This window comes from Linepithema humile, chromosome 8, assembly GCF_040581485.1.
Source record: "Linepithema humile isolate Giens D197 chromosome 8, Lhum_UNIL_v1.0, whole genome shotgun sequence".
NCBI lineage: Eukaryota > Metazoa > Arthropoda > Insecta > Hymenoptera > Formicidae > Linepithema > Linepithema humile.
In genome coordinates, this window is record NC_090135.1 from 817539 (window position 1) to 829020 (window position 11482).

At 40.9% G+C, this 11482-nt stretch overlaps 1 protein-coding gene across 1 annotated transcript; it reads right to left on the reverse strand.

Annotated features, from left to right (window-relative positions):
• Window positions 1-1019: 1019 nt before the first annotated feature.
• LOC105679942 (uncharacterized) lies at window positions 1020-1466 on the reverse strand. Its single transcript, XM_012380286.1, has one exon. It carries the CDS (start codon window positions 1464-1466, stop codon window positions 1020-1022), a length of 447 nt encoding a protein of 148 aa, XP_012235709.1.
• Window positions 1467-11482: the final 10016 nt, after the last annotated feature.

Sequence of the window (11482 nt, forward strand, 5' to 3'; positions counted from 1 at the left end):
ACAATTAGTAAATGGATGCGCGAGTGTAGTGTAGGCCGTAAGTCTCGTGGATGGGATAACTTCGAATCCAGATCGACCGAGGAGGCCGACATCCATCGAGGAGGCAGTGGAGAAATCGACGCAGCGTTCAACCTTGCTGTTAGCAGAGGATAAAACAGCTGGCGACCGTTGACAGAAGCGAAAGCGCTGAAACCTGGCGACTGGTAAGTCCACGTTTGGTTCCTTCCACCCTACGTGTCCGGTCACAACCTAACCTAACCTAACCTTTTTTTTTTTTTTTTTTTTGTTTCAGAGATGAGAAAATCTTCCAAAGACACCCTGGAGCCCGTACTCCAGGGTAGTGCTGGATTCGACCGGGACTCGCACCGGAGCAACCCCAGCAGAACCGGAGGAGACGAGTACCACACCCTAACCAGCATCCAGAAGGCCCGCGTGCAGGTACCAATCGGACAACCGGAGAGGAAGGAGAGCACCCAACCCCGGAGAACTACCGGACTCCGATGACCATCCCGACCGCCTACCAGCTAAAAACTCACCTCATGCCCTAGAAAGGCCTATCAATGAGAGAGAGACGGGCTTACTAAGGACAGCATATCTCCGTCTCTCCTCAGACCCAGCCTATCGGCTTATAACAAAAACTATCGACGGGACTATATTACAATAGCGTATGAAATTTCTTAGGTAGGTGCAGTGTTCCACATTACACGTCCACTACCCTCGACTACGCATCCTAATTATTATCATAGCTCACACACACATACACGCACACATACATATATATACACACACGCATACGTATGCACCCACTCACTACATTCGCACGCACTAGACAAGCGCAAACGCAAAATATGTAAGGTCTCTGAATTCTAATTCTATTTCATGTTTATATATTCTATTTATATCCTACCATAATATCTAGCTTATTCTAATTCTAATCAGTTTTTAAATATAGAAGCTAACTCAGCCCAACTATCTAAAGTTTGCAATAGCGCCAATTAATACAAAAGAATCATAGGAGATCAGTCCGAGAGATCATTGTCGGGATACCCAATTCTCTGCCGACGGTCCAACAGCTGTCTTTCACGTTCCGCTTTTTCTTTCTTAGACATAACTACTGTGCAAAATTTGGCAAAGGCCTTCCATTTTTCATTATCATCTAAAATAGCACTTATAATATTTCTTAAACTAAGATCATTCCCGATTGATCTCTTCAGGTCATTCCTCTCATTTTCCCAAGCCTCGCAAAATTGTAGGGTGTGCTGGGCGTCGTCATTCCCCCAGAAACAGTGGGAACACATTGCCCCATCCACCCTGTTTATTCTGTATAGATAACTATTCAGGCAACCATGATCGGTAATTAGCTGAGCCATATGAAATGTGACCCAGCCGTGACCCCTGGTTACCCAATCTATCAATTTATCCCCGATAGCCTTGCAAACCCTGAAACCTGGCAGATCATCGCCCATCCCGTCAAGGTCTCTCTTCCATTCCCTTAATACGTTTAATTTCGCCTCCCCCCGTGAGCGTAGTCTGGATCTAGGAGAATCCCCCCCAGGTCCACCCTCCCTCCTCATTTGATAAGCCTTAAAAAGCCTCCCCGCGGTATATTCGATGGGTGGAGTCCCCGATAACACCATAGATGCGTTATAGGACACCGTACGATAGGTGCAGCTTACTCTTTGGGTGATCTTTCTCATGACCTTGGCCACCCTTGCTTTTAGTCTCACTTTTTACAAATGTTTCGAACCAAATAGGCGCCCCGTACAAAATAATAGACTGCACTACGCTGCAGTACAGCTTCCTCTTTCTCTCTCTCGGCCCTCTACAGTTGGGCATGATCCCCCTTAGAAACCCAATTATTCGGTCAACCTTTGATAGAACGAAGTCAAAGTGATAGTTGAAGCTCCAATCTCCGTCGATTATCACACCCAGATATCTTATTTTATCTGAGACTAAGATGTCTCTATCTTTAACAAAAACCCGAACAGGTGGACCATGTCCAACTGCAGAGGACGGAAAGACCATTGCCTCCGTCTTATGGGGCGCGATAGAAAGGCCCATGTTCTCAATAGCGCGAACAATCCTGGCTGCCGCGTTCATGGCCCCGAACCTGACCTCCTCAAGGTCCTCCCCCGAGACTAGCAAGATGGTGTCATCCGCATAGCCCAACATCCAACAGAATTCCGGAAGCTCCATGTTCAAAACGGCATTGTAGCCTATGTTCCACAGGGTTGGGCCAAGGACCGAACCCTGCGGTACACCACAAGATAGCTGCCTACGACGGATGACACCATCGCAGTCTACATATATCAGCCATCGATCCGATAGGTAGGATGAGACAATCCTAGTGAGATATTCGGGGAAATTCATGGAAACCATGGCCCTCATAATCACATCCCACGGCAGGGAATTAAAAGCGTTGGTGATGTCAAAGGCCACCGCCATTACCACCTTATTTTCCATCAATTCACCTCTCACTATATCTCTCAATTTAAAAATAGCATCTAAAGTTGAGAGGCCCCTTCTGAAACCGAATTGGTTTTCCGACAAGAGGCCACCCAACTCCAGATGCCCGTGGATTCTCTCCACTATCACCCTTTCGAATAATTTTGCCGGTTCGTTTAAAAGGCAGATCGGTCTGTAGACATGCGGATCTGTTAGTAATCCTTCCTTCTTTCTTAATAGAACTAATTTTGCCAACTTCCACGAGTGTGGAAAGACACCCTCCTTCAAACATGCGGTGAAACATGAGAGCCAAATCCCCATGAATTCCCCCACGCTTCCGGAAACAATCCCGCCCAGCACACCATCAGGACCAGGGGCCTTTCTATCCCCTCTCAATTTGCCTCTAGCCTCATCTATTTCGGCCGCCGCGACTCCAGACTCAGAAGACCAGGAGGATGAAGGATCACCAGTAACCAGAGGGTCGCTGATTTCCCCTCTCGGAAAGAGTTCATCAACGATGGACCTAACTATGTCGTGCGATAAGGTTTCGCACGCAGGGTGCGTTCCCGGTCGTAGTTTCTTAAGCGCAATTTTATATGATAAGCCCCAGGGGTCGTCATCAAGTTCGCGTATCAAATCGTTCCATGCTTTCAATTTAGCCTTTTTAATACCCAATCTATAATCTCTTAGGGAAACCCGATACTCCTTATATTTTATGTTGATTGCTCCCTGGTCTCCCCGCCTTCTGGTTCTGGAGAGAGCTCTTCTGACTCTAGTCACTAGGGCCCTCAGAAGCTCTAACTCTTCGCACCACCAATATGCCGAATTCCTAATCCGGCCACTACTTCTCGGCATCGAAAAATCGCAGGTTCCACCCAAGCTTTTATTTAGCCAATCCGCTAGAGAATCCGCCGTAGCGTTACCATTATCGTGACTCCAGGCTCTATTAATTAAGTACGTTTTGAAGGAGACTATATCTAATTTTTTATAATTCCATTTAGGAAAATTGTTATTAATTTCTCTCTGTTTTCTTTTAGCAGAATCAGAGCCCATCACGATTGAGATTAGCCTGTGGTCGGATAATGTAACCGTATTTGCCTCGACTTTACAATTTATTATTAGCCTTTTCGCCACGGAATTAGCCAGGGAAAGATCAACAACAGATCTGCCCTGATATCTCACGCACGTCGGAATATATTTATTATTGAGCACGAACAATTCCCAATGATCAATCCAATCTTTAAGTATGGTTCCCTTTTTATTTGAAAGCCCTCTATCCCATTCTTTGTTCCTAGCATTAAAGTCTCCCAGGAGTAGCACCGGGAAGTTTCCGTACTCAGTAATCACCATGCGGATGTCATCCAGTAGGGCATTAAACATGCTCTCGTTCGGTGAGAAGTAACAACTAATAACTACACAATTGTTCCATTCAATATAACAGAAGCCTTTGCCCCTCCCTAACATCCGCATGGGTAAAAACTTTTTGGGATTTTTACGCCATAATATCGCCGCTTTCGCCGGAGTATTTAATTCTGCCACCCACCTGTCATCCTCGGGGATGTTATTTGGCTCCGAAATGACAGCCAAGTCCGCGTTCTTTTCCTCCATTAAATGATATAAGTTGTCCTGGGCCTGCTTAGATAAATTAACATTACACTGTATAATACTCATTATGGGAGTTCAGAAACACATTCCATCAGTTCGACAGGGGAGAACCCCATCGTCTCCTGAGGTCTCCGTTCCTCAGTGGCCTTAGATGTAGAAGGAATAGGTTCTCTCTCTATTTCTTTATTACTAACTGATCTGTTTATTTCTAGTTTTTTAGGCGGAACCGGCTTGCAGTGGATACTCCCCATCATATGGTTCGGATTTAGACCACGTTCCGAGCAGATAGGGCAGAAGATTTTATTTCTACAGTCCTGCACCTTATGATCACTTTGACCACATTTGTAGCAGTTAAATCTACGTATGTTAGTGCTGGGGCATCTCTGCACCGCGTGGCCCGCCGCTAGACACCGGAAGCACTGCATAGGCTTAACTTTGAGGACCTCTATTTTAATAGTCGACCATCCCACATTAATTTTTTCCTTTTCCAACAGGTTTACGGGCAGCGGGGACCGGACAACGCAAAAACGCCACACCCAGGCCCCCACGGACATACCTAATTGGACTACATGCGACCTCCTCCGGAGAACACTTACCCACGGCTGAGACCATAGCTACCAATTCCTTGGCCGTAATAGAATCATCGAGGCCTGACAATCTAAGTTGCGACAATTTGCCCGGCCTACGAACCAATACACCTTTCTGATTACAAAACAATTCTTTCAGTTTTTTATACAGTGCGTTAGCCTTATCGTTAGCCCCTTCCCCAGGGATCTTGATCAGTATACCCCCATTGGCAGCCCGCTTCAACCGGGTATTTGCTATCCCTAACTCTGTAAGGGAAATCTTCTCCCTTGCCTTACCCAACACTTCCGAATAGTTTAACTCACATTCTTCCAGTAATATAGAGACCGCCGCAGTACGTGGAATTCTCCTCTTGAGAGAGCTCAGAGTCTCCTTGTTCGAATTGATTAAAACGTCCTTATAATTGTTACCATTCTTACTATTTCCTGCCTTTGGATTTGGACTAGGAATTCCCTTAAATATTGAATTATTGCTACCAAAGTTTTGACTGTCTTTCACAAGTTTTTTGGATTTCTTCCTGACCACGATCCAGTCCTCATTATTTTGGTCAAAATCTATGAGGTCGTTACCCGTTTCATTTCCGCTCATACTAGTGATATTTGAAGCGTTTCCTCTTTTTGTATATCTTACTTCGTCTTCACCTGTGAAGCCCACCTCCTTCCTACCTTTAACCGTTGACCAGTCCGTCGAGGTCACTGAGTCCTCGCTCCTTTCATTTCTCGCCTCCCTTGCTCTTTTATTTCTATTCTTCTTCCCTTTGTTGTTATTTCTATCTAAACTCAACGGGGCCGGCTTTAAGGATTTAACAGCCTCACTGTAATTCCTATTACCAGCAATTTTATTAACGTCTCTTTTTTCTTTTTCAGATGGTGCAACAATCACAGGATTTCTGCGGACGGCGTTTCCACCCTCGCGGCAGCCCGAGCCTAAATCATCTCTCATTAACCTCGTTTCCTGTATCAATTGATTCATCCCTTCTCCGAGTTTGTCTAGTGTATGAATAATCATCAAATCTAGATCTACTCTGTCCAGATTACTCTTAGCTACAGTTCCTTCACTCTTTGTCGTTTTTGTAGCATTATTTTCATGAAATCTGCCCTCTTTTTTATTTCTAGATGTATCTTTCCCAATGTCCTGTCTTCGAGGAGGGCCAGTGGGTGAGATCCCCATAACAGCGGATGATTCTGCTATTTCATCTCTACCAACATCGTACGACTCCTTAATTCTAGCCTCTCTTTTAACATTTTTCAATTCCTCCTCCAAGGCACTTATTTTGCATTTGTTTTCGAAAGAGGACCTTTCCATCTCATAGAACTTCGCCTTCCAGTAATCTGGATCTTCCTTCGTTGAAGCCTTCTTAGAGAGAAGCATGCTCGCTCTGCGGATGACCTCTAGGCAGACCTTTATCTGCCCGCTAAACGAGCCTTTGATATTTGTAGATCTTTTCCTAATAGACTCTATTTCCTCTATCATGTCTTTGACCTTCAGGTTTATATTACCAGCATGCTCTAATTCCAAACCTGCCATCTCTTTCTCTACTCTTCTTTTATTTCCTTCCGAGAAGTGCGTTCCATATTTATGACAGTCATCCTCCTCATCATCCTTAGGAGAGTTCTTCTTCCTCCTCTTCCTCCCTGTTGCTGGCCTCTTTTTTGAGTCCTCCGAGGATCCATCCGAGACAAGGATCAGGCCCTCGGTGTCCGACAATTCTGTTTGGCAATACTGTACAGCCGGAAAGGGGGCACCCAGATGTGAGAAGCTTCCACCCTCCGTATCGCTTCTCCTCGCCGAACCCGAAGCCAAATCCGATCTACGAATCACAAGCTCAGGACTGACTCTTTCTATGCTGGCGATAGCTGCTTTAGCCCTCGTGCTCGCCGCAGACACAGAGGGAAGCCCTTCGCAGGATGACGACCCGCGGGGGGCAGGGACGAGACCCCCCACGTGCCGGTCTCCGGTATCCGAAGCCGGAGCGTTTTTTCCGTGATTCTCGCTCATTTCCATATTAATTGCCTGGTTTGTTTAACAAGAGTTTTCCTTCTCTTGGTGAGACTATGTGTATTTAATTGTTTCGGATGACGTCCCACTCTATTCTTGACAATAGAATCCGAAATCAATATATAGTTCCTCCTCTTTATCTTCCCTACACAAACTATTCAAAAACAACAACACAAACAGTAATAATAATAATATTAGTAATAGCAATCAAGTTGCTCAAGACCAGCTACAATAAAATTTTCAATGTATAATAGTCACTTTCAGTTCTCTTTAACTTGGTTCCGTTTAGCTCGTTTGACTTATTAAGACAATTATTTGCATTCACCAATCAAGTTCGATGTTTTTATGAGCTTACAAAGCTTCATAAAGATCTTTTATATCACTGAAATCCATGTCCATCCGAATAATTATGCCCATAGTCATCTATAAGCATTACCTTTAATAATCCGTTCGATATTTCTATAGCACGAGTATGTGTATACATGTATGGTTTCTTTGCTTCAATTAAGTTTTATGTTTCAGATACCATCAACTTGGAAGAAAAACTACCGCGCACTATAGACCCTCACTATGTAAGTTCTTTATTGATCTTCTAGTATTGTCATTTAATAAACTTCTTTATATATTGATTATACTCATCCTGAAGAATCGCATATATCACAATACACGAATATATGAATATATTTCGCTTATTGTCTTTATCTTAATATTTATTATCTATCTATATACTTAAGAATAGTCATACCTTATACTTTTCAGTCTTTCGAATGATGATCTTCAGCAGGACAAGTGAAGGGTGAAAGGTGAAAAATAATCTCAGAAAACACCCGCACCATTATAGTTTACCCAACAGTGTAGTAAGTCATTTATTTTATTTATTTATTTATTTATGTATGCAGCCACATACCACTCTAATAAAGTTTGACACAAATCTTAAAGATTTTTTCCTTATTATATATCACCTCAAATATTCACAACCATATATATATAATATGATTTTCATCCAATAAGGCTGTCGTGAATTAGTAATCCATCAAATAAAGAGATCACACCATTACAATGCAATTTTAATTAGAATTTTTAAGTACTCATATATCCATACGTGAGAATGTTCTTTTAAATTCGTGTCACACACCAATTTTCACATATAATACACAGCTTATTACTATTGCATAAATCCACAACACTAAAATAAGTTACAGTCCTTCCTTGTATTAATCCGTCTCAAATAGAAATTAATATATAGTATCCGAAGTCATAGCTTATGCAATAATATCAATACCGTAACTTACATCCAATTCATAATATAAAAGAATCCACAACATTGTATACAACTCGCAAAATTGAGTAGCATCAATCATAGAATATATTATCTAATCAGACCATAGAATCAGATCAAAGCTTAGTATACATAAGGATCTTATTATAACAAGATTTCTATTATCAAATTCAGAGAACCCAATAAATCACATATAATTAATTCATTTTTTTTCTTTTAATTTAATCTTAAGTTGAATAGGAGATCCATGAAATTTCAATTCAATATTGTATCAATTTATCATAATGTCACTAGATATCTCCTCCATCTTATATAAAAACGACACAATATAATATATTATATTATAAAAGTTCTTCCTGTTATGATTCTCCAACGTTAGCATAATCATAATAATACAATAATATAAGGATATAATACAATTTCCTTATTTCAGGTACATTGTCCATATATAAGTTCTAGAAATTAACTTCTTAATTCGTAATTAGATTGCTTCTCAATCCTGCGTAAGACATCACATTACTATACAAAGTTCTTCTTATATACTTAATTCACAGACGCAGCACACATATTTCCATAGAAATTCCCTCTTTCACATATCACTTAATGAGTATTATTCAAAGTTCATTTTAGTCATAAACATTCTCTGTGCTTTACAAGACTCATAATGAGTATATTTGATTAACTTAGTATATATATCCATACCATCCATACCATCCAATAAACCAATCAAGAGAATTAAGAAAATGACTAGTGAATTTCTCATTTCAGATTATATGCGCTAACATCTATCAATACAGCACACACTTTCGGAATTCACTTTCACTCAGGAGTTCAAAATATACTAAAACCCGTTCAGAGTATCAATAATCTTATATAGTCTATGACTCAATAACAATAGTTTAAATTTAACTCATTAATAATCCAATCAAGAGTAATTGTAATCATTTCTTATAGGAAATTTGTTCAATTTGTTATAATCAAAAGAAAATTTCAATCAGAATCTATACCATTATGTATTAACACCAACAATATATGTTTATATCAGTAAAGATTTTAATTTGATAAATTCCAGACTTGAGAAAAACGAATTCCTCGTTTCAAAAGTATGTGTAGAGCACCCACTACGAAAGGCACATTTATCTTACTGTATAATCTTCTTAGTGTATATATACCACATTCCACATATATCCGTAGTATGTTCCTTCTAATATCCATTCAAATCATCCGTAATTCCTATTGAGAACACAACCAGGAGTAATCCGAATGACAAGATCCTCACAGGTTACAGAGCCATCACCGGATCATGACAGATTTATCTGCGAAAAAATATACTAGTCAGTATTTCTATAAGTAGACAAATGAATCTGCTTATCAGTAAGCAGATAATACAATCAAAAATGTTAGCACTGTGAGTGTCACCAACTATAACAGACATATGTTATACATATATGTATATACATATGCATACACATATATCACATAATGTCTTATTGTCACTAAATCAATCCAAAGTTCATAATATCGCGAATAACAATCAAAGCTGAATCAAGTGAAGAGAGATACGATCGCTTAATATTGATAATGGTGCAGAAAATTATATGTGCATGTATCATGCGTCTCGGTAACACATGTCCATGAACAACAGAACTCCGCACATTAATCATTCGGTAATTAAAACATCGATCTACTCGACACAATCAACCTTAGAAATCTATAATAACTGTACTAATTAACCATACAACACTGTTAACTTATTTAAAAACAATTTCCAACGACACTAAACTATGACAACATGATGCACTCATGTGAGCCATAGAATATAAATGCATAGATTAGCAACTGCATAGTCAATGCATTAAAGTCACTAGCCACTGCATATTATGTCCAAACAAATAAAATCTTATAAATAATAATCAATAAGGCTCCAAATCAGTACTATACGCTGATGTAACATAACCTATAAGTCAGAACATGTATTATCACACATATGTATAAGAATTTTAAAATGAACAGAGTAAACGTGATATAACTATCACAGTTTTAACTCCGCAATAGAATTATTAACTAAATGATGTTAACAAATTCCTTTCGTTTTAGGAAAATTACAATTATACACAGCGTTCATCACACATTGTTCAAAAACCAATAGCACAACAAATTGCTCCAAAACTCAACAAAATAGTAATAATAGTGCCAATTATAAGCTCGCTAACTATTCACTTCACATTATTATTATTAATTATTTCAAGTATAACTGTCAGCCGGCCCCAAAGGGTTAAATACCGATGACTAGAATTCACTTCATATAAAGTTAACCATAGATAATTCAATACCATAGAGAGGCTACTAAGGTGCCCCATAGGTCGCCACTTGCAGTACAGATACAATAAAGCACTTTTAATAAAATAATAGTATAAATTGCAGCGGTTTTATATGCCACCTGTCTCCTCAAGAGGAGGCAATTACGCATGCGCTGGAGTTATTCAGCACATCTCTTTAACACGAAAAATAATAGAAATAGTACATATATATGAATAAATTGATGCACAATTGGCCACAAACGATGTCAATAAAGATAATAATCAATATTAATTCATTCTAAAGATAAATATAAGAATATATATAAAGTCTTTACAGCATAAAGCATCATAACCTCACTTTATAGAAAACGTATCTTGTTAACAAGATATAAGTTTATAAAATAACAAAATAAGAAAAACTTCACCAAATTCAGGTAGATTTCGATGCGCTGAGCACGAATATCAACTTTTTACAGTCCAATTAAGCCTCCATCAGTCCAATAAATGTAGCACACGGCAGAGCTATCTGAGACGCGTCCGTCTTGCTCCGTGGCCACAAGAGACTAACCTAACCTAACCTAACCTTTTTTTTTTTTTTTGGTGCTGGGGTCGGACACTGCAAGCAGAGTCGGTCGACCCCAGGGATGGGGAAATCTTCTAAAGACCCCCTCCCGCGTGCAATGTGTAGTCCTGTGACCACACTGCGGGAGGGGAGTGTGGGATTCACCACTCTAGCTGGACTTTGCCAGAGTGGTGCCTACCCACTAAAACCCCACCCCTTTTACATATTCCTTTCCACCAGTCTTTAGCGGGAGAGGGCTGGGAATCGCCAGCGGCATGTCATCCAGACCCTCTCCCTGGCCAGCCCGATTAAGGGGCAACAACGTTTATCCCCCTCCAGGGAGGGAATAGGAGATTGTCTAATCTCCTCCTACCCCGTTTTTGCTTCACCACGCGGAGGGAGGGGGGGGGGACTGGGACAGGTGTCTCAAAGAGAGGCCCAATCTTCCCATCCCCCACCCTCTTCCTCCAGGGACTCACCCCAGGAAATAGCAGCCCATATATAAGTCGCTACTCCCTGGGGGGTCCTTCTATTGCCCTACGCTTCGCCAGAATAAGGATTCTGTCCGGGCGAGGGGCTTCGGAAGGAGAATCATCCTCTTCCTCTTCCTCTCTGTTCTCCTCTCTCCCTCTTTTCCCCCCAGGAGTCGGGCCCACGGGAGGCTCAACCTCCATAAGGGCCAGAGGGAAGGCCTCGTCCTCCACCGCG